Genomic DNA, 25,150 nt, shown 5'->3' with positions numbered 1-25,150 from the left:
GAAATCAATGTGAAGTGCAGTTCCTATTGTTTATTTTTTATGGTCTCCTTTATTTGGGTTTAAAACTCCCTATCCAACTTGTCTTTAAAAAATATATAATATATGTATGTATAATATAGAATATGATAGCAGTTTATTTACCCTTTTGCTCTAAACTTTTTCTCCTTTGAACATGGGTGAAGAGAAGATCAGCCAAACTGATATTATGAGTCATTTCACAAGGTCAGGACCGAAATAAATTGAAAATCAGCTTGATTAAGAATGTCTTTATCGTGACATTAACGGACATGATTTTTAGTCATTTTCTCGCCCAGATATTTTTAATCACCTCTCACCTTGGGGACTGATAAAAAGAAAAACCAATTGCTCAACGGCGTCTTTGGCGATTTCCACAAGTGCTGCAGAGATATAAAAAAAGCACCTTGTCAGAAAGCACATTGGATTTTAATGTTCTGTGGATTAAAAGATAACGGACAAATGAGAGGAGAAGAGACTGAGCTAGGAAGAAGGTGTTGTGAGGTGTTTCCAAGGCAACGAGAATCTTATTAAGTTGTCATAGTGAAAATTAGAAAGGGGAAAATGATGGGGTTTTTTCCTCCAATTTTTCTCATCGGCATCATTTTTTTGTTGTTGTTGTCAATTCGAATGCAGATGAAAGCATAACACGTAGTGAGAAGAAAAAGGAAAGAGGGGAAACTGCTGAGATGTGTGGGAAGAACAACCAATTAAGGACAAAAGAACGGGAGGAGAAGGTCGAAAGAGGCACGATTTTTAGTTGTCTGCTTGTTTTTTCTATTTGTTTGAGGACAAGCTGTCAAAACTATTGCATGGCAGGTTGGATAATTGTTTAAAGGAAATGAATGGACTACAGTTGTAAGCATAAATAGACATTTTTCAACAGATCTGGTTTCTACACAGGCTGGGAGAATTGTTATAACACGTGATGGGAATCAAAATGCATCCCTTGCACTGCCATTGACTATGAGAGGCGTCCAATTCTTTTGGGGTTGAAGCAGACTTCTAAATTTGCTCACTAGAGGTCACTGCTGAGCACATTTGGATAATGCAATAATGTTAATGGGTCGTCTGATTTGTGATTTATAGTCATTTCAGATATCCATGATGTTAGGTATTATATAAGGAAAGGAATGAAGATGATGAAATTAAAAATGTGTGTCGTTAAAGCCATCATCCAACGTTCAAGATGACTTGTAATCCTTGTATAGGGCAGGAGATGGCGCCAGAGTGTAGCTATTGTAGTGCAGAAATGAGTCATCTTTGTATTGTAGATTTTAATGTTAGAATGTATTCATACAATCACATACACACTTTCCAAATGAAAATTATAGTTCCCTATTGCACTACCAAGAATGATGTGAAATTACAATTACTTTTTAACACAGGATCGTGTAGCTTTTTTCCCCTTTACAACACAATTAGCATTTGGAAGCTATATTTTCCTGCCTGATATTTACATCTGCTAGATCAGGGGTGTCAGACTCGGGTTGGTTCGCGGGCCGCGTTAACGTCAACTCGATTTCATGTGGGCCGGACCATTTTAGATATATTTAGATTTTTTTTTATAAATGGATTAAAAGAACTGGATTAAAAGCCCTGAATATTCAGTTTTTTATAGATCCAAACCAATGTTTATTTTAGCTTTTTACAAAATGATTTTTGAACTAAAAACGTGGAAAAAAATGATTAAAAAATTACAATTATTGATTTAAAAGGGAGAAAATCAGGAAATTTAATATACATCTATACTCCATTTTAATTTGATCCTAAAACGGAAAGTCGGCACTCATGATTTACTTTCCCGGGCCACACAAAATGATGCGGTGGGCCAGATTTGGCCCCCGGGCCGCCACTTTGACAGGTGTGCTAGATGATCTTAAACATGAAACTGAGAAACCATCCAAATCAAAAATAATGTAAGATGGTTTGGAAATACTTTTTTGACACACTGTGTTCTTACTTTTAAGTTTTAGTAAGTTAAGGCTTGTGGTTTCTCACGATTCACAGATTCCACAGACAAAATGTTACGTACAAAGAAATTGTCATTTTAAAAGAACCCGTAGAAGTAAGTGTTAACGCTTGGATGTAGATTATACGGCCTTGCAGTTTGCGGTCATGCTGATCCTTTTCATTTTCCTCATCCCTACATCTCAGATCCCTCTAAGAATCCCCCCTCCGCACTTGCATGTGCTCCCTCACGTGGATGCAACAACAGCAGCATGAGGGGGAGCAAAAATAGAGGGGTGTCTGCACAATGCTTTTGTGGCAGAACTGTCATTTTTTTCTTTGCTTATTTGATACAATTTATCATATCTTTCTTGTTTCGTCTAATTTTTTTCCATCCTTCCTTCACATTAACATTCATTCAAGAGCCGCAAAAGAAAGCTCAGCAGACCAAAATATAGTCGATCTTTGTTTCTTCATTGTCTTACAGAATAATTAAGGTTTTTTTTTTTATAGCATGCTCTATATATGATCCCAGAAAATAATGGATTGAAACATGTAAACAGTATTGAAATAGTTCTAAAATTTGACAAGGATAGAAGGGTGCATTGCTATGGTTTTTTGAACATCATCATTTGGGCTGACTGTAATTCAGAGTTCATATGATATGTTTACTTTGAAATCCACCCTCTCTTATTGGTTCACCTGAGTCAATACCTGATATACATGCTTGTTGACACCATTTCGCAGGTTAATAATGCCTCCATTCTTGTTCAAATAGCCTAAATTTTTCCACAAAATATATAAAAATTACCAAAGGTTACTGCCCAACACACACACACACACACACTCAGGCAGCAGCTGCTCTTTGAGCTTCAGCTACAGGGGCTTTACTGACATTTTTTATTTTTTAGAATAGAATATCCACCTTGAAAAATGCACGTCCCTCATTGGCTAACAACTGGATAATACTGACAAAAGTAAGACTAGAGCTTGTAAAAGCCCACTTGAAGTATTATAAGGTATGTAATAATTTCATCCTGATGAAAAAGTCTTGAATTATTGTGGTGTATTCTATAAAATAATATTGATCCCATCTTTAATTAGCACTTTAATGTTGCATTGCTATAGTTGCAATGTTCTAACATTGATTGGATGCCTTTCCAGGGGATACGTATAGGTAGTGTAAATGACTGGAGAGGACTGTGCAAATTGACTCCCTACAGTATATTACAATACACTCCCTGGCCTTCTTTATCACATCCTACTTCTTAAAATAGGTGCTAGATCTCCTTTGGGAATGACAACATAGCGGTGCTGTAATAGCGTGTGAGTGCATGAGTGCGTGTAATTTAAAACCTTCAAGCACAAGGTTATCTGTGGACAACGTTAGAGCAACTACTCCAAGACAATTGGTCCACTAATTTAAAAAAATAAAAACATCATACATTAATATAAATTGAATAATGAATTGTCAGGTTAAGCATTTTATATAGATGTTCCTGTATTGTATGCTAGCTTTGACAGTATACTGCATCCTATACTCTCTCACTCTCCAACTCCTGTTTATAAGCACATCAAAATGAAATTTAGACATTTGACTGAAACAAAGTAGGAATAAAAATGGGGCCCATATATATCATTAGATATTTTTGCGTGTAATGTGCAACCCTGTGCTTTTGTGATTTGAATGTGTCAGCTGATATTGACTGCATCGAACCGTTGCCAGTAGAAAATTGATGGTTATTCATAAATAGAGTGGTACTTTAAGTTCAAATGAACTACCTCATCATTAAATCTAGTGTATCATAAGGGGTGATGTGTTTCATGCATAAGTATGGTATATTTGTCTTTAGTTTTGCTTTTTGTACGGCATTGTTGTTCTCAATAACCTAGTATGTACTTTATTTATTTGGTTGGTATTTACTCAACTGATGGCTCATAAATATATGTCATTCCTTTACCCTATGCTGCCTGTGTGTACTCACAACATAGTGGCAATGGCATTTTGTCACCCTCACAAATCACAATGGTGAGGTCAGCACTAAGTTCCAAACCATTGCCCACTACCTGGACACATTATACAACAACAAAAACTGAACACCTACTACAAATATACTGGCTTTTATGCAACACATAATGCATTCTCCTCTCCAGATTCTAAATTTGCGCACCGCCTCCCTAGCAAAGTTTGGTGGAAAAGGTTCAGATTTGCATCTTTCGTTTCCTTTTTTTTTAAATGTCATGTGTTAACTTTACCACACAACTGTGTCTTGGACCCATTATGGAAAACAATACACTCACCTTTCGACTCTGTAAAATTGTAGCCGACATTTGAGCTTTATTCAGTGCCTAAAATGTGCATGTACTTCAATTTTAATTGCTTTTATTTCATCCCACACAAAATTTTAGAACCACGGGGCCACAAAGCATCCCATGGTCCCAGGTGTAAGCATCCTAGATTTTTAGAGCCATGTTTCGTTATCCATGATGCATACTTTTTTCTGCTCACGGACCTTGGAGCATGCTAAATCACCAAAAAATACATAACTCCTTCATTCCTAATTTTGCCTTGTAACTATTTTCAGAGATTGGTTGTTCTCCCAGCCGTCCTCGGGCAGCCGATGACATCATTCCCCTTTCACCCACTTCTCTCCAGGCTGCAGTGCGAGGTAACTTTCGGTCAAATTAAGACGCGTTCAAATGCTCTCCACCGTCTCCGAAATCCTCCTTTCGAATTGTGACTCACTCGACTTTTGCCTTGAAACGAAAGCGAAGACAGCTGAATCGTTGAAAACGTTTTAAGATTTAGCACATAACCTCCATAGATTGTCACAGAGGGTCGATCTTTTACCTCCTTTGATTTAGAGCAAAGCTAAATTTGATCTTTTACCTCCTTTGATTTAGAGCATAGCTAAATTTAGGTGAGTGCACAACTTTGTAAGATAAATAGTGTTTTTTAAGAAGCGTTAAGCATTTCAATTTTCGAATCATATTCTCAAAGAAAGACGTCTTCATAACCCCCGATTTAGTGGAAATACTGTAATATATAATTAGTTTCCATTTTTCCGACAGCAATTGGATTACATCAAACACACCACCCCTGAAGCGGATATAGACTCAAGGATACTTTATTTATTTTACCTAGCGTTCCTTCACAAGTCGTTTTAATTGTTTGTTTGATTGATTTTTTGGGTTATAATAAACATTCCCTTTCTTAAAATTTGCTCTTAAATTATATTTCCTTACGCCTTCTTTTAAAGACGCCACAGTTCAAATATGCAAAAAGCAATGAAGTCATAGACAAAACGTAACGCCTATGTAAAAAAAATTTAATTATAATACATTTTTAAAGCAGAGATGTCTCATCTACCTGCTCTGTTCCATTTTCTAATGCGTGGTGAGGTTACTATCGGTCAAAGCTCCCCTCCTTTTCATTCACAGCTCTGGGGTTACTATCGGTCAAACCTTTCCATCCTCTTTTGTGTCTTTGAGGTTTTGTCTTGGCGTCGCCTTATTATATGACACCATTGTTTTATATATATGTTTTTTTTTGTTTCCACCAGTGCTCCACTTATTGTCGTAAATGTGGATAATGCAGCCTAGATTTTAGTGTCATCATCATTTGCAAGGATGACACTGAAATTAAAAGCTTAATGTCCCTAAGTAGGTATCACAGCTAGTTTGGGTATAAATATATTGCCAATGGCAAATTATTATGGACTTAACAGTCTCACATTCTGTATACACAGTTGTTTAATTGTGTACGTATATTAAAAAAACAGCAGAACACTGACATGACCTAACATTGTATTCCAAATAGCAACTTCCTGGCTTTTGGAATCACTAGAATAAATCTATGGGAAACTAAATCCACATTTTTTCCCCTATGAATTGAAGGATTCTGTAATTTTGGTCAGAAAAATGAAACGTTATTGATTGTTTCTCAACTCAGAAAGTTGCCATTTGCAATCACTTCAAGTTTGTGACATTGTAACAGTAAAACAAGTGGGGAAATATCTGAAATTTTGTAAACAGGACACTTGGCAGACTCTTAGTTGGTTTTTAGGTTATAGGTCCTCTCAGATGTTTGCTAGTGTGTTATTTCTTCCCGCAAATAGAGCAGAACTGTCAGATATGTGCCACAGGGCAAGACATGTGTTCCAACACTGCATAGTAAACATTTTAATGAAGGAAAAGGTTAAGTAAACGTCTGTAGATTCAAAATGCTTCTTGCAGTATTTTGCTTCATCTTACTGACTTCACATGAGGATTTTTTTTAAGGTTATGAAGCAAAGTATGTCCATTTTGTTTTTACCCGTTTTTTCGGCCGAGTGTTTTCTAAGTCTTTTTAGTTGAGGGTTTTTTGTTAGGAAATAGCCATCACCCTGACACTCCTAACCGGCTTTTGACTCATAATCTCATTGGCCTTTAGTGCATGCCTCATCTGTCGCTGTCCTATTGAAGGACTGTTCTCCAATCAGGGGAATTGGGTAGTTCAGCATGTCATAGCTGAGACATTAATGACTGCTACAAAAACCAGACCCCCCAAAAACGCATTCTAAATCATCACACCGATGGTTTGTTCCTGTTTTTGTTTAAAAGAGAGGCCTGGAAAATATAAAATGGGATGAAATAAAGGAACCTACATTGTCAAAAGTCATTTTTAATATGGAAGAAAGTAATGATGAGTAAATCCAAATGAATTTGATCACACATTTATTCATGGAAAGCATTAATACAGAAGCAAGAGCAAAAAAAAACAATGTTTCCCAGCCAGTAATGCTTGAGCATGGCATGTTAAACATGTTAATTCAGTTAACTAAAGTGCTTGTTATCTGCAATTATGCAGTTTTAGGGCTTCTTTGATGGATTAAATGCTAAATCTCTCTAATCAATGACCCACTTTTAATGATGTTCCATAAACAACAAGTAGATTTCACAACAATTATCCTGAAATTGTCTTTTGGCCCACTCGTTCTATAGTGTGCAGGCCTTACCAAAATGTATACAAAGAAAAGCACATTTATGTCAGATAAACCAAAATGAAATATTGGTGTGTTCCCATTTTCAAAAAATGTTAAACCACACGTGTCAAGTCCACAGAGATGTTTTTTTTTTTCAATTATATCTATATCCACTCACCGAAAATGACGAAAAGCACAAGTATGTACCTTCCCGGCATTTGACTGTGGCCAGTAAATGAGTCAAACAAGGCTATGCAGGGTAGATAATCACTGGCAGATGCTATCTTCTTTGTGCACTTCAAAAAAAAACGGGGGGTGCTGGAGCCTATCCCAGCTGACTTCAGGCCCGAGGCGGGGGACACTCTGTATCGGTGCCCAGCCAATCGCAGGGCACAAGCAGACGGACAACCATTCGCACTCACACCCATATCTAAGGCCAATTTAGAGTCTCCAATCACTGCCATGACTTAATTCATAAAATTATTAAATAACCTCTAACAGCAGTGAAGTTTTTGATCCATTTCCTTAGTTTGCACCTGTTCATATGCCTGAATTACTGCATGGATCAAGTTGAAAATAGATCAATTTTGAGGGTAGATCTGATTATTCCCTATAATCATCATAGATCATCAGTAACTACCCAAAGTGCATTATGGGAAAAAATATTGCTTTGCAGGAGCAAACGTGAGGAATGATATGTTAGATGTGTATTACTACATTTTCTTAATTACAAAACGGCTCATTGGACGAAGGAACCCGTCGAAAGTAGGATGATGCTGGCCCTTTAAGTGATGTTTTGACTGGGCACGTGCGCTCCTTATATGGGATAGAGGCAGTTTGCGATGACCGCTAGTTACCTCTGCTGCTTTCTGCTCCGCATTGAGCAGCGGTATAAAACCCGGTTGGGGGTTGAACTACTGTTTGCTTTGATTTAGACTCACAGATGCGAAGCTCTACAACGGACCAGTAGGAGTACCTTTCTTTATTCCTGTCTTTTTTGCTTCTTTTAAGTGCTTTGGACAAGTCGTTTTGATGCGAAGGGATAACGGGAGAACAGATTCAGGAAAACGCTGGGTGAGTTTGGGCTTTTTGGAATTTGTCGTTTTTTATGTATCTGCATTTATTGTGACAAAATTGGAATGGGGGTTGTTTTTGCATTGTAGTCAGAATTTTTGTGAGTGTTTGTTGAGAGGTTATTTAGTTTTTAAGTCAATTTGTTTGGTTGTTTTTGTTTTTTTAGTTAGTGAGTGGTCATTGAAATAAATGGGGTTTTGAAAGAGCAGGGTTTTAGAAGGATGTCATTTTGCTGAAGGGACATTTTGAGTGAAATATTTGTGTGTGTGTTAAAAAAAACAAGGGTTAAAAAGGGCTTGTGTTTTATTTTTCTTTATTGTCATATTGTGATGTCAGTGTCTTTTCTGCGCTGAGTTGGCTGAACGTTAAGTTAACGGATAGTCAGGCATAAAGGCTTCCGGTCAGTTACTGTCGAAATAAATAATTACAGGTATTGTTGACCAAGGTTAACGGATGTAACTTTCGAGAAAATGACTCGATGGGATAAATATGCTGAATATTCATTTTGGAGGCATTATTTGATGGGTTTCCCCCCCAAAAACGATATTGTGGCTGCAGTTCATCACCTTTTGTAAGGTTGTGTGCTTTTTATTTTAGAAAACTGGTTCCTTTGACGTGCACATCCATACGAATTGACACACTAGCGTGTAAACACAAAAGACGTTAAATGACCGACAGTAACCTCATCAACACAAATTAGCAATTAACATTCTTTCACTTGACCAAAATTAAATGGAATATGTTACACCTTTGTAAATGTGTTTTGTCAGGCATAAAATGTTTTTACATGAATTTGCCGATCCCCTTTTGTTTTTTTAATGCCTTTCAAATTATTATTTCAATTGCTGGGTCGTTTGTTTCTGTTTTATTACATTTGAAATATGCATACTGTTGTTGTTGTTTTTATAACAAGAAGTGTTGACGTGTTAAATGTTTCGTTCAAAGAAGGAATTCATTGCCATCGGGAAATGTGGTACAACACTTAAGAATTGATGGTAAACAAGTATAAAATTGAGCTTTTTTTTTGTTTACCACTAAGGGCGCTGTTGTGCTGCACCAATCCTCCTTCACCAAAATAAATAAATAAATGTAAATAAATATCTACCTGGCAGCACCTAAAACTAAATATTTGCCAAGTGAGTTGATGTTTAGATTTGTCTAAAAATTAATATAGTATTATTCTTTAAACAAACCGTAGAATAATTAGAATCAAGGTCAAAATAAATGCTGTATGGTTCACAGCATAATGATGATACATGATAAATATCTTAGGGTCAAACATACAGAACAAATTAATAGATGGATAGACATATACATGACATAGTATTAAGTACACAAAAGCTTTATAGTTAGTTTTTTTTCTCCAAAATTGAAATGATCAGAAGATTAGCACATTTTTATTGGGGTTGTTGTTTTCAAGATGGTCGCACTGTATTTTATTTCTACTGTTTATGCTGTAGGAATTATTCAAATTTTTAACAGGAAGTTTTAAATACAGAACTGTTGCTCTGGGAATTGAGGAAGACTTTTCTTCAACGTCAAAGTGGTTTTGGTTAAAAGCTTTTATAACACATCAAATTGCGACTTGGGTGACTCGTTCTAATGAAAGACTTCTGAGATACAGTTTTTTTTAAATGAAAGACTAATTGTGGGTTTTTTTTCTGCCTAAAGTCACTTGATTTCAAAGAGTGTCTAAAACATGAGAAGAATCAGTGGTAAAAAGATAGTTAAATATCTCCTGAGCTTTTCTATTAAATTGAATGACTCACAGTATTAAACTGATTTTAACTAGACAATGTCCACAGGTCATTTTTTGCTGTTTGTGTATACCGATGTTTCTGTTGGTCTTTATTGCAACATTTAAAGCATTCCGGGAAAAAGCAAAACTCAACAAAATCATGTTTTTTGAATGTTTTTCAGCTTTTGATTAGATTCAATGAATTATTGACTACTAAAATGGAAGCATTGTTTTTATATTTAGGTCCAAAGCTATAATATCACCAATATTAACTTAATTTTTATTTTTATTCCCCCCAAACGAATGTTCAACCAAGTACTTTTTCCCCACCTTGTTTGTGCATCCTTTTGCCCTCTATAGACATTTGTGTTGTCCTCCTCGCTCCCATCCAATCAGATTTATCTCAACATGTGGGGTGACCAAATAAGCAGTTCTATTGATGTGAACATTAACTTGCAGGCTATCCAGGAAAAAAAATAGGTGTTTGCCTATAAAAATAAGTCGTGTGCGTTGGTCTTCTCTTCAAAGAGACATTTTTCAAGTGTGTTCTTGTAAGTAAGAGTTCCTCTTCTTGTTTATTTGTGCGTGGATTGACAGTGAGGAGCTGGGGCGGCGTGCTCTCGCTGAGCTCCAGAAAAAAGTGTGATGGCGGTTTCCGCTCAATTGGGATTACTGCTTTGGAAGAACTTCACCTACCGAAGAAGACAAACCGTGAGTAGAGAGTCAATCTAGCATTAGTGATGCTGTATGTGGTTTATTTTGGCGATATATCCTCTTAAAATATTCCATCATCTTGTGATTATCATGTTTTTGTGTCATTCTGGCCTTATAAAATATTCTAAATTCCCTCATTTTATGATTATCAAGTTTTTTGTGTCATTCTGGCCTCATAAAATATTCTAAATTCCCTTATTTTATGATTATCAAGTTTCTAAACCTAACCCAAACCGTGAGTAGAGAGTCAATCTAGCATTGGTGATGCTGTATGTGGTTTATTTTGACGATATAGCCTCTTAAAATATTCCCTCATCTTGTGATTATCATGTTTTTGTGTCATTGTGGCCTCATAAAATATTCTAAATTCCCTCATTTTATGATTATCATCTTTTTTGTGTCATTTTGGCCTCATAAAAGATTCTAAATTTCCTTATTTTATGATTATCAAGTTTTTTTTGGGGTCATTCTGGGCTCAAAATATTCTAAATTCCCTCATTTTATGATTATCATGTTTTTTTGTGTCATTCTGGCCTACTTGTGGAATCCCTTTTTGGTCAAAATGGAAGAAACTGCAAAGAGCTGATAGTACAGGATCCAAAATGGAGATTATGCAAGTTCACTTGACTCCATTATCCAGTGACCATCTTGAGCAGGCTGTTGTCCACTCATAGTTATATCAATCACATGGAGCCTTGATACAGTGCTGACTTGTATCCAAACAAAGTGTTTCATTTGCATACAATAGTCCTTTATCCCCCCCATCATGAAGTAACTTTTCCCTCAAGTGATGGCAGTGGATGCTTCATTTCCAGCCCAGTGATTTTCAACAAAGAAATAGTGAACTCCCGGGAAGAATGTCTTTATTCTTTATCCCTCCTAACGCTTCTGGGAACTGTCTGCCATGCCTGTTCAGACTTAGCAGCCGTATGGAACAGATGGACAGAAAAGGCAGGCTTCTAAAACCCCCCACAGACTTGTTTCTCTGTGTCCTCTCATTAACCTATATATACTGTACTTTACTTCTCTGTCTCATGGCGGGATTATTGTTTGCGTAGATGGGTTGTTATGCCTGATTAAAATGATTTTAGGAAGTGGTGTATAAAGACAGGTTTAGTAATGTGAATTTCATGACTCCTGTAAACTTGTGCTAATTGACTTTTATGTCTTTTATGTCTTTTTTTTCTCAGATTCAGCTGCTGATTGAGATTATCTGGCCCCTGTTTATCTTCTTCATTCTCATCTCGGTTCGAATGCACTATCCACCATACGAGCAGCATGAGTGTAAGAATGACTTCCACTATTTGAATAAATGATATTTCCCTGTGATTATGAAAAGATGTTAATATTTGAAGTTATATTTACCTTAAAACCTCTATTTGAGCGGCACCTCTAATAAAACGGCACCTTGGTGGAAGAATTGAAAAATAGAACGGCACCCTCTAATTGAACGGCACCCTCTAATTCAGGGGTTGGTAACCTTTTTGACAGAGAGAGCCCTAAACAATTCATATTTTCTAAAGTTATTTCTTGAGAGCCATTCTCAGAATTGAAAAGTAAAAATACATGAAAATGTGTGATTTTTTTGGGGGGGTCATTTCACCACTTTTAAAGTACAAAAAGTCTCTGAATTCTTTTGACAACATTGTTATGCTGTTGCTAATAAATCAGTATCAATTATATTATGCACGGGACTCAGCTCTCTCACCAGTGATTTCCATATTTTACTTCCCAGGTTAGTGAAGAGCCATATGCACCCATAGAAAGAGCCACATATGGCTCCCGAGCCATAGGTTCCCTACCCCTGCTCTAATTGAACGGCACTACGGGGGAAAGTTTGAAAAATAGAACGGCACTATGGGGGAAAGTTTGAAAAATAGAACGGCATGCCGTTGAAATAGAGGTTTTTAAGGTATATTTTAAAAAAAAGAAGGTTGGTGGAGTTTGTTGAACGAAATTTGTTTACACACGAGCCTATAGTTTCTGAGTATAATCAATATTGGAGTTGTAGGATGCATGTTTAGGGTATGTCAATATTTGTTAGTCCTATTGGGACATGTGTTGGGGGTCTTCCGCGAAATGCAATCATTAAATTGCATCAGTACACATTGACTGAGGGGGTGTCAAAGTGAAGGACACGTCCCAGTAATTGACTAAAAGCATTTTGCTGGCAATCGTTCGCTGCTGGCTTCTCCCTTTTAAAATGGATTAGACGTCTAGGAACAAAAAAGTGGAGATTCATTAAAACCATGTCTTGGGCTTTAGTCAGATTTACGAATGTATTTTTTTTTCTTTGAATTTGAGCTGGTATGACTTTGCAAAATATTCATATGGCAATATTTCATGATTGCCATGGCTATTTGTATATTTTTTATATTTGTGAATGTTTTTTCTCAAATTTTTTGGGGCTCCAGGTCATTTCCCAAACAAAGCCATGCCTTCAGCGGGGACTCTTCCCTGGGTACAAGGAATCGTCTGCAACGCCAACAACCCCTGCTTCCGCAATCCAACCCCTGGAGAGAGTCCTGGGGTGGTGGGCAACTTCAATGATTCCATGTGAGTCATAACTCTAAATATATATCTATGGCCTAAGAAATATCTGAATCATATATTATATTTTGTCCATCAATACTTATTAAATAAGTCAAATTGTCTGTTAGCTTCTTTTCATTGCTTTTCCCCCTGGTTGCACTGCTTCCAGATGTGTGTTTTCATATTGAAGCATTTAACCAATCACATTTCAGCCATTATTTGTTGCCAGGGTCAGAAATCTGCCTCAAGGCCTTCACAATCAGTTCTGCAGGCTCTGCTGCATTAAACAAGCGTTGATAAGACTGTTGCTTTAACCAATCAGATTTCGAGTTGGCAACACCACAATGCCTTGTCGCAGGCGTAGGGATACGTTATTGCCTTCTCGCAGGCGTAGGGATACGTCATCGCTTTCACCAACTATGATTGGCTAGTGATAGAGTGGATTAGCCAGAGCTACCAAACTGTATCTGGAGCGAGCTGCACAAGCAAATATATTGTTGTGTTGATTTAAAGCCATTAAAGATGGACTTTTCAAGAAAAAAAGCTGGACATCATTAAGAAATGTCGGACAACTCCAAAGCAAGCAAATCTGTCACAACCGGGAATGAACATTTTCAGCACTAAATCGAATAAAAACGTATGCCAGAAATACAACAGGACAGGCTCCACTTGCAGCATTAGCTTCGATGGTGATAGAAAAGAAGGAAGAAAGGAGAATGGATATTGTGTATAGTTAAAAATGATTTTTTGCTGTGTAAAATATGGCAATATTCCTAAATAATATTTCAATTGTATAAGGTTATTATTGATTATTTTTTATGTGTTGCAGCTGCAGCTCCAGTAGAGGTTTTAGAGCCATAAAATAGTTTTTGAGGGTTAGAGTGATTCGCTGAAGGCGTCGCTAGAAAATGCACGGACCGCCGCTGAAATATAATCATAACTCCATTTTTTTACCTAGGTCTTATGAAAACATGGCAGGTCGGGTTAGTTTGAGCATTCCAGCATGCCGGCAGACATTTTTCTATCATTGCAATGGATTGTTATTGGATTACAAAGTCTTATTTTGCCCGTGTACTTTGTTCTTTTGTAGAATCTCACGACTGCTCACCGACGCCAAAAAGATCCTTCTGTACACTCAAAACGATAAAAGTTACGAAGGCTACCGAGAACTGCTGAGGGCCCTCCACAAGCTGCAGAAGAACACTGCCCGTAAGAACACTTTCATAATCAGCTTGTTGTGTACTGTACTTTTGTCGTGCATGAGCGCACTGTTCCACTAGAAAATGGAATAGAAAACAAGAACATTTTGACACAAGTCTTCCAACAAAGGGGATTTCATTTTTTTCTACTTTTCTAAAAGGTTCAAATCATTAAAACATAGATTTCAATGCCCTTCTGTGATGGATTGAGACAAATTTATTATTTCTATGTGTTCAATATATTTGAAAGCTGTCAACTCTCCCTTTTCAAATGGATTGGACACCCAAAATACAAATGTACTGTAATTTTGAAAAAAGCATGGAAAATTAAATTGAAAATACAACAAACACTGAAATTAAATATATATATATATATATATATATATATATATATATAAAACACCTAATACAACTGACTACTTTTTAATGAAAAAAAAATCAACTTCAAAATGGATTCAATAATTCCATTTTTTTTAAATGACCATCAATTAATAACAAAATTCTTCCAATGGAAAAAATTGAGCATTAAGAAATAATGATTATTTATCCAATATTTTAAAATGTATTCCTAAGGCATTTGGATGTATATCTAATCAATATATATTCACACATCAACTAGTTTGCATCAAGCATCTATTTTGATATGTCTAAAATTTCAACACATTGATTTTTTTGTGGCCTACTTTCAAGGGTCATTTTTTTTTAAGTAAAGAAACAGACTGAAGAGCAAAATGATGCAAATTGTCCCAGTTCACAACTTGTACTACAAATATTCACAGCTTGTTTTCTTATCAGCTCCCGACAGCACGGGAGGGCCGGAAAAGGGGGAGAGGGAACATTTGTTGCTTTTGATACTGCATGCCAATAGAGCAAAGTCTTGCATACACATCCCACCCTGACAATTATTTTGTAACCCAGATTCCAATCTTCACTTTGTCACGACAGTAGCACTTAGTGAAAGCAGCAGACGTTCAAACTCTAGGCATAGTTTTATGACTATTTAAAATGTTACAACATTCGGAACAGCTGAGATAAGAAAAGATCCGCAGCCACGACCTTGGCTTCTCGGAAAGGTTGCGTTTCTAAGATAACGTCTTGTTGTCGCCTTCACTGGGCAGACTTGGCGTAGACATTTTGAAATTAAAAAAAATGCCCTGCAGGAAAATAAGCCATAAAACAGATTTGACCAAACCATTTTTCTTTTTTCAATAGCGCCAAACACCCTCACAAACTGTCACTCACATCATACATACCTGTCAACCTCTGCCGATAACTGCCCTTATAAATGATTATGATTCCCCTTACAAACCCCCCAAAAACCTTACAAACACCGTACGAGTCGTACGACTCGTACGGTGTTTGTAAGGTTTTTGGAGGGTTTGTAAGGGGAATCATAATCATTTATAAGGGCAGTTATCGGCAGAGGTTGACAGGTATGCATCATATACGTAACTGCTTCAGCTTCAGCCACCATAAAGACAGGCAAGATGAATGAACAAGGTCACGTTTGTTCCATTTTCATGACTTTACTTTATTGCTGAAATATGAGCCTAATAATCATATGATCAGCTCAGTTAGTTTCTATAATTAAGTATATCTTAGGTTGGTTTTCACATATTATGCAACTAAGCAACAATAATTGTCCTTGTTTATAATCTATCTGTTCTTTGTATCTAGAGCTAGAGAAGATTATTATGTAACTGCCCAGCAAAAATAAATAAATAAAATATTAAAAAGACAGTAATTACTCATTAGTAGAAGGAAAATATTTACACAGAATCGGGAGGATTAATGTTTGGCATTGTCTTAGAGTGGTGGTTATCCCTTTCATGCATAGATTATTATTATTTTTAAAGAAATTCATTGGCTGAAACATGAGCATTCACAGCCAGCCTTCCTGGTTCAAGTGAATTGGACGTCTATCGCCATGAATGTGTTCACTGAATTAAATTCTATAGAAAAACAACTACTTTAGAATATTATCTTGGTTGTTAACCAGTGTGTAGTTCTGTTTTTATTCATTTAAATTTGGGTAATTTATATTAACAGTGTATTACTTTACAAATGATGATTAATCTTTTTAAATGACCAAAAATAGTCACTTGTTCTATACACATTTAGTGGTTTTAATTTGTGACCTTTTGAGTGGCAAACTGCTTTTTTATAGTAACAAACATAATTTAAATTATACATACATATTTTGCATAGAATTGCTCTTTGAGAATATAGACAAAATTCTGTTTTTAAACATTGTACTGTTTTTTTCTCCTAAGAAATGTGTAATGAAAACCATCAACTTAACCTTATATAAAAGTCCTTCCACTTTTGTAAATGTGTACACAGCATATTGACCAGGCTGGATTACAACAGACAATTTCCTCATTTTCTGACACGTTCTACTGCGAAATTCACAATTATGAAAGAACATCATTAATTTCACAGTCCACAAAGTTCTGTTGGGTTCCCGGACCAGTTTTAGTAATGACACTGGTTGCCAAGGGGTGATGTTTAACTACTGTTTGGATTATAAACAAAAACAGGCGCTGCCAGAATCTTGTTCGGTCATGTCACCATCATCTTGGGCTTATAATTATCCACCTTCACAACAAAAATGAAGGAAGAAGTTTGCGGTAGGCTTGAAAAAGGAAACAAAACTGCCTGACGGTTTTCAACATCTTAGACCAGCAGCAGCTCGTGAGAAAAGTCAAATTTTAGGTTCAATCTGACCATCCAGAACACAATTTAATACGTAAAAAATACATCTAAAACATCTGTTACTGTACAAGCTGAATTCGAATGATATTTTATGATTTTTTATTTATTTTTGCCTATTTTTGTGGTCTAGGGCACGTGTCAAAGTGGCGGCCCGGGGGCCAAATCTGGCCCATCGCATCATTTTGTGTGGCCCGGGAAAGTAAATCATGAGTTCCAACTTTCTGTTTTAGGATCAAATTAAAATGAAGAGTATATATGTATATTAAATTTCCTGATTTTCCCCCTTTTAAATCAATAATTGTAATTTTTTAATCAATATTTTCTGTTTTTAGTTCAAAAATCATTTTGTAAAATCTTAAAAAAGCTAAAATAAACATTGTTTTAGATGTATATAAAACTAAATATTCAGGGCTTTTAATCCAGTTCTTTTAATCCATTTATAATAATAAAAATCTAAATATTATATCTAGTCTGGCCCTCTAGGGTTTGCGCATTTTACATAGGTGTTTATAGATAGCCACATTTGTACTGTTTTGCTAAAATTATATTATGTCAATGAAGACCTATGTTTATATTTAAGCGTAATTAATATAAATAATATATTTTGGTGTGCCCAGGGTGCAAAATTAGCCAGGACCGGCAGTGCTCTGCGACCTTGTATCCCCTGTAATGAGGGACTTTCTTCCCTACTGGGACACTGATTAGAGCCTATTAGCAATCCATGGAGGTTGACCTCAGAGATTTAAGCCAACTCAGAAACGCAAGTGCGCAATTGAACCCACAGCGTGCTCACAAAGTCAATGAATTGGACAGATCTGCTTATTTTATTTTGGGGATGTGTCAATGAGTATTTTATGGGCGTTTGCAGTGAAAAGGAAGAAACCATTTGGCAGGAATTAGAGTAAAGTTGAATGACCTCAAGTCACCTAGAATGTGTGTATGTAATGAAGGAATTGAGTCAGACCATTTAGAGAAGTAAAAGTCTACCAGATGTTTAATAAAAAAATATTTTGTGATTTTTTTTTCTCCTCGGAATCTAAGCCAATCCAGATTTGGCGTTTAGTGGCAAAAGATGGTTTTATCCGATGGAAACGGTGTAAAATGCCTGTCAAAGTCGATCGCCGATTGAATTTGTTGTCATTTGATTGTGTTGGGAAACGTAACGTAATTTTTGTGTTTTTTTTCTTCTCCTTTTATTTCCAGGTTTTAAACTGAAAGACTTTTTAAGGGACAATGAAACCCTCTCCCACTTCTTGCATCACAACGCCTCACTTCCTCGCCACGCCTTAAAGCAGATCGTGGAGGCGGATGTCAATCTTGAAAAGGTAGAAAGTTCTTGCCTCCACTCGGTATCGGTCCGTTTCTAAATGTTGAGAATGGCGGCTTGTTGTTTTTATGTTTGGAATCCAAATGAGATGTACAACATGTAGCGTCCTTTTCACATGGGAGATCATCGTAAATCCCCAGCCTCAGTCCTCATGCACAAATGACCTTGACTTCGTGGAGACCGTTAAGCCCATAATACCATCGAAAAAAAACACTCTGGGTGGGTTTAGTCAGGTCCAAACCACGTAGAACCAAAAATCATACGAAAATCATCCAAAATCAGCTCTAACATGACCTTATTCAAAAATTTTCAAAATCATTAACCGTGATAGACGTCCAATTCCTTTAGACTGCCAGATCTTCCGGCTAAAAAAAGGACAGTTACTAGCGATAAACTCATTTCCATTCACAGCCAATTATTTTTCCAACAATCGGCAGCGGATATAAATTCATATGCAGAAGCACACCAACAACTGCAGCATAGCTTCAAAGTATCCCATCAGAAAGGATCGCAGAAGTCACGCGACTTCTCCTTTTTAGTAGCCCATCCCCCATCACTTCTCACGTGCAGACGCATTGCTGTTATGGGATTCCGTTTCACTCAGCACCGCTACCGGGACGTCTATTGATTAGGAAAGATGAGCTTCCAGTAACTCTGCCAGGTTATTACTCAATATTTAAGGGGAAGTTGACTTCCTAATAATTCCCCAAAAGGACCCCAACCACCATTGATATAGTACTAGAATTTTCTGACCTGAGTATAAGTCGCACCAGCCAAAAATATGTACGTTACATACATAGGGAAAAAAATAAGTCACACTGGACTTGGATTGGACAACATTATTCATCCCGTATTCGGGAAATTTCATTGTGACAGTAGCAAGAGGGTGATTAGACAGAACAACAAAGCAAAAGCACAAAGTACAAAGCAAATCAAAGTAAATGGGATCATTAAGAATTAATATAAGTTGCATTTTCAGGGGGAAGTTTTTCAATTGATCAGAAACCGAGATTAAACATTATACGTTAAAGTAGGAGTCAGATAAGAAACACTGGGAAAAATAAGCACCTGTTCATGTAAGATTTTAACAGGTTTTAAGATCATTCTAGCCTGAAAAACACGACTGTCGGCAGTCAAAATTGAAAAATATAAAATACATTGAATACAAGTTGACAAAATGTAAAGTTAAGTGCCATTTATAGTCCGGAAAATACGGTAGCTGAAGTAAGACAAGTAGTTCAATAACATCTAGAGGACATATATTTGTTTACGATATATACAAAAATGCATAATGCACCATGAATGATAACAGAAGAAGATTAGCATGGAGTCAGAAATATATTATTAATTGAATTATTGTCTTTTGAATGTCCTCTAAAAACCTGAGTGTGTAATTGATTGTGGAATAAAAGTACCAATAAATTCCAGTTCCGATCAAATATTAAATTCTGTTTCCTTCTTCCGTCCAGGTTCTGACAAAAGGTTTTGGCTTTCATCTAAGAGACCTTTGCAACGTTACACCCCTGGAAGAGTTCGTGCATATCGCTGACCGCAACGTTTCCCGTCTGACGCAAGAAATCATCTGCAAATCCTCCAGGGAATGGCTGGACAAGGCCCAGAGCCATTTCCTGTCTAATTTGGACTTTCTCAAGCCAGTTCGGGTAAGATAGCTGCTATGTCATCGTTTCTAGGCACGCAAGGTTTGCAAGCAGTCTTGCCTTTTGCTGTCATTTGCGTAATTTGCCCACTTTTTGATCATTTCAACACATCTCCTGGGCTTTTTTTGACCGCTGTCACCTCTCCCCTACATTTGTTTTCCCAATAAAACATGCTCACTTCCCCTGCTTGCCCGTGATAGCCAAGTGAGTCACCCAGTTGGCAGATGGTCAGAGGTGAACAAAATGTTCTGGAATGACAAAATCTTGGAAAGAAAAACTGCTGCTCATTGTTTTTCAACAGCACTGATAGATGTGTAGAACTGATAGCCTACAAAACTACTGGTGATAAGTTTTATGGAGTAGAATCCAATAGAAATACTGGGTTTTCATGTGACTGTGTTGATTCAAGAAATTGAACTAAATTGACCCAAATAACACTCTTATGTTGACAAATAAGGCTTAAAATACCATATTTTCACGACTATAAGGCGCACTGCATTATAAGGCGCACCCTCAATGAATGACACATTTTTAAAAAAAAATCCATATATAAAGCACACTGGATTATAAGGCGCCCTGTCTATTTTGGAGAAAATTTAAGACTTAAGTGCGCCTTATAGTCGTGAAAATATGGTAGCTTTAATTTTTAATAACAAATTAAATCATTCTTGTTTTAGTTGGTCATGAAATAATAGAGAACAATTGCAGTTTACTTCAGTTATTTTTAAATGAAAGAATTTAGAAAAATATACATTTATTTACAATTTTTCTACTTTTAGCCTTTGACTTTTTTATTGTGATTGCACAAAAAATACAGCAATGAAATTCCATTGCTCAGATTATGGATTACAATATGGTGGGGTTGTTAGAAATGTTAAATGAAAAAAAGAAAAATACTGACTGCCCAATGAATGGATTAAAAAAATCTGTTTGAGTGACTTAAAATGCAAACTAAGTATTTTTTTTTTTAAATATCTGAATAACTCCAACTTAATACATGACTTTCTGTTCTTTTAACAGAGGGATGTAAAGTCGGATCCAAAAGTTGTCCAGGAAGTCTCAGCTGCCACCGATTATCTTCTGGAGAGCCTGGGAGAACTTGGCGTGGAGGTACTTGAACTCCACTCGCACTAAATGCATACCCATACAACGTATTTGTTTCCAAAGGTCACTCTTTTGTAGTAGCTTCCAAAATAAGTGACTTTCAAGAATCTGCACTTTTGACCGTCATCTTAAAGCATCTCGTGCTTTTTACGCACACATACACAATCCCAGGTCCAAACCTTATGGAGTTTGTATGGGCCTGCGTGGGTTTTCTCCGGGTACTCCGGTTTCCTCCCACATCACCAAAACATGTATGCTAGGCTAATTCTATGCTAAATTGCCCCTGTATGAGTGTTTCACCTTCTATATTATTTTTAACTATCAATTTTGACTCGACTAAATAATGACACGGGTGGCTGAGTGGTTAGCGCTTCGGCCTCACAGGGGTGGAACTGGGTTCAAATCCAGGCCGCTCCACCTGTGTGGAGTTTGTATGTTCTACCCGGGCCTGCGTGGGTTTTCTCCGGGTACTCCGGTTTCCTCCCACATCCCCAAAACATGCATGCTAGGCTAATTCTATGCTAAATTGCCCTTAGGTATGAGTGCGTGTCTCCTCGTGCCTTGCGATTGGTTGGCCACCAATTGAGGGTGTAGCCCGCCTTGTACCCGAAGCGAGTTGGGATAGGCTCCGGCACCCCATGGGACGCAATGTGAGGATAAAGCGGTATAGAAAATAATTGAATAAAAAACAAAGTGGGGGCAAAAAAGCTTTTAGGCTTTTACTTTGCTGACAAAGCATTACGGTACAGCTGCGTGTGTTTCCCGTCTAGTCAGCAGTAACAACAACACACTGTTTTCTTCTCATAATGACCTTTACAAACTTCAGCATTTTTTAATCTTCATAACTCCCACTCCTCTTTACTTGACATGGAGTTGGGAGGAAATTCACTGCCAATTGTTTATGGGAGGGAAAGGTTTATAAAATAAACATGTGCTTGCTTTCTTGACTTTTGTCCCGTTTGGCAATGTTCAGGCTTGTGTTGAACCAAACTTGAAATGAAAGAGCATCTTTGTTTTCGCAAAGATGTTGAGCTGGGAACTCTTTGGTTTGAAGCTGATTATGTGGTTGAGGATTAGCTACTTTGTTTGGCACAAGGTACAGAATAAGACCGGCAGTATCGAGTCATGCCCTTATGTAACCTTTGCTTTCTATTTTTACCTTCCCAAAAATAAAGGATGAATACACCAACATTTTGTAAAAGTAAAACGTGTTGGAATGACGCCTGTTATCGCTCAACCATGTTGAATCAAAGATATTTCTGATACTGTGCTAAACAAAATTTGGCTTCCACAATGCAGCATTCCTTCCCAAAATGGCTGTTTTATCAAGAGGAAATACCTTGGGCAGTTTTAAATGAAAAGGAGCAAATTCCTCCACAGGCAAATAACTATTCACACTTGTAGACATTTCAGATAGTCCAATTTACTTTACTTTATGTTGGAATATGGAAAGAAACCAACCCAACTGGAGATTTGAACCCAGAGCCTCAAAATTGTGGAGGAAAAAAGTACATGTGAGCTTTAAAATGCAGAGAAAGTTGTCAGAAAAATGAATAATTAATACAGTCACAGATCATCTGAAACATTTCCATGCATAAAACAAAAAGGTAATTGCACCAGAAATATAAAAAATAAGATATTAGAAGAATATTACATTTTTGTAAACGATTAAACAATATCATCGATGATTTATGTCATTTAGTTTCATATTAAAGTGATAAAATGTCTTCAAAATTCAGTTTTGTAAATGTAATGTGTGTGTGTGGTTTGTGTGTTTGTGTGTGTATCTGTCTGCATGTGACTGGTCCAGTCACCCACACTAATATGACTATTGTTTTGCTTGGGAAATTGACATTTATTCAGGCTGACAAAAAAAGTTTTTTTTAATTTGCAGCCCATTATGACCATTCTTGAATTCGGTCCAGTTGTCCATAAATGCCTTTCATTCACTATGCATTCAACAAAGAAGCCTAAATAGACACTCAGTTATGCACCCCATTAAAAGATAAAATAAAAAAAACATTACAAAAAGTGTTTGAATCCGTGATATACTCACGAAAACCCGAAGAAAATAAAAACATCATTTACTGCCCATATAATATTGTGTTCTGAAACAACCATAAAATGTCAGAACAAGTATTTGTGTACATGAGGGTGTACCTGCGTGCTAAGTCGTATTTGTCAGTATAATAGCAGAGTACGCCTGCAGAGGTTTGCCTTTTAGGAGAATGACCGAGAGTAACCTCTCTTTGTTTTCACACCTCTATCCCATAATTTGCTTCTCTTCCATCTCCTGTATATTTTTCTCGAGCCATTACCTCCATCTTGTGTCATTTCCTCCGAGCATGAGTTTGATATGATGAACTCAAGTAACCTCTCCACCACACTCACCCAAAAAAAAAAAGCTTCACCGTCTTTCTGCTTCTTGTTTTGTTCGAGCAAATTCTTCCACCCCCGCGACTTCATTCCTTCCTTGTCACGAGGTGGTGATGCAAGGCAATTAAAGCAGAACTTGTGCTGGCTTGTCTCTCGTCCTGTCGCCTGTGTGGAGGCTGCTCGCCATCTTAAAAAAATGAGAAAATGTTAAAGAGACCAGACAAATGTGACACTTTTTTAATATACTATTTTAACATGATACCCAAATGCAAAAATTGCAATTAATAGAATGCATATTTAGAAAGAATAAAACCCATTAATAGGATGTCCATCACTGTAGACCACTGATGTCAAAGTGGCGGCCCGGGGTCCAAATCTGGCCCGCCGCATCATTTTGTTCGGCCCGAGAAAGTAAATCAAGAGTGCCGACTTTCTGTTTTATGATCAAATTAAAATGAACATTATAGATGTATTGGGATTTTTTTTGTTATTGCACTTTTTAAATCAATAATTGCATTGTTTTAAAAATCCAAAATAATATTTTTTGTGTTGTTTTTAGTTCAAAAAGCAGTTTTTAAAATGTTTTAAATCTATAACAAACTGAATATTCAGGGCTTTTGATCGAGTTCTTTTAATCCGATAAACAAAAATCTAAAAATATCTAAAATGTTTCCTCTTTCCCCTTTTATTTTTCACTGTTAATGTTTTTTCCCTTTTTAAATAAAAAAATAAATCATTAAAACATGATATATTTAATATTTGCCCTCTTTTCTGTTAAAAAAAACGTAAATACATTTTAAAAATCCACTGAATATTTGCTATCAAGAGGCTCAAAGTGAAGATTTTTACTAATTTTAATGTCCAAAAATGATCTCTCCACCATCGAAAAAGCTGTCAATTCATTAATCGATTAATTTGGGAACCCAAAATGGATGAAAAGCGAAACTACAACATAGTAACTACAAATCAATACCATTTTGGGGCCACACAGGCCTTTAGAAATGTTATCAATAGCATGTCCGTGTCACGCTGACCTACGAAGGCTATCAGAGCACACACTCTAAAGAACGTCAGATAAGAGCCAAGAATGATCACAGTCTGTCTAAGTAGAATCTCCACCCCGCAGACTGCACATCATAATTGCACACGCTCAGTGCCATGTCTGGAATACCACTCATAGTGTCAATTATGACCAGCAGTAACTTCAAACCGGAGTCAGTCACATCACCCAGTTTTGTGACACTTGATAGCGTGCACTTGGGGTTACTAGGATCATAAGATTAGAACAAAACAAGGCATAAAATGGCTTTAAAAAATTGACCTTGGCAGTCTTTGTTATGGTCCTCAAAGGTTATTGAAGCATTCTTAAGATATTTGATGGCTAAATACGTCATTGAGCTATGTGTTATGAGGAGGTAACATTAAGATTTTTTCAATATCCTTATTTCCATCTAATTATAGGCGCCCCGATGTTTATATTTTTATATTTTCCTCTTCCCTCTAGCTTGCTGGCATGAAGAGTTGGAAGGAAATGCGCAAGGAGATCCTTTATCTCACCGCCAACGCCACGGACTCGCCGAATCAGATGTACCAAGCTGTGTCACGTATCGTCTGCGGCCACCCAGAGGGAGGCGGTCTGAAAATTAAGTCTCTCAATTGGTATGAAGATAACAACTACAAAGCCCTGTTTGGGAACCATGGCAACGACAGCGACAATGATCCCCTTTCCAGCTATGACAACTCTTCCAGTAAGTGTCCAGGTGTTCTTTCTACATAAAAGGCTG

The 25,150-nt window shown here is 36.8% G+C and overlaps 1 protein-coding gene across 1 annotated transcript in view; it reads left to right on the top strand.

Moving 5' to 3' along the window:
* The first annotated feature begins 7,804 nt into the window (after positions 1-7,804).
* Positions 7,805-25,150, top strand: part of LOC144076993 (phospholipid-transporting ATPase ABCA1-like) — a 34,856-nt gene continuing 17,510 nt past the window's right edge. The window contains exons 1-9 of the mRNA XM_077604415.1: positions 7,805-8,003; positions 10,339-10,452; positions 11,646-11,739; positions 12,870-13,011; positions 14,078-14,196; positions 18,105-18,226; positions 19,698-19,889; positions 20,907-20,996; positions 24,871-25,114. Of these exons, the coding sequence (XP_077460541.1) occupies positions 10,387-10,452; positions 11,646-11,739; positions 12,870-13,011; positions 14,078-14,196; positions 18,105-18,226; positions 19,698-19,889; positions 20,907-20,996; positions 24,871-25,114 (1,069 nt within the window). The 5' untranslated portion in view covers positions 7,805-8,003; positions 10,339-10,386. The remainder of the gene's footprint in view (positions 8,004-10,338; positions 10,453-11,645; positions 11,740-12,869; positions 13,012-14,077; positions 14,197-18,104; positions 18,227-19,697; positions 19,890-20,906; positions 20,997-24,870; positions 25,115-25,150) is intronic.

Source organism: Stigmatopora argus, chromosome 7 (genome assembly GCF_051989625.1).
Source record: "Stigmatopora argus isolate UIUO_Sarg chromosome 7, RoL_Sarg_1.0, whole genome shotgun sequence".
Classification (NCBI taxonomy): Eukaryota; Metazoa; Chordata; class Actinopteri; order Syngnathiformes; family Syngnathidae; genus Stigmatopora; species Stigmatopora argus.
This window is presented reverse-complemented; position numbering and strand designations above follow the sequence as displayed.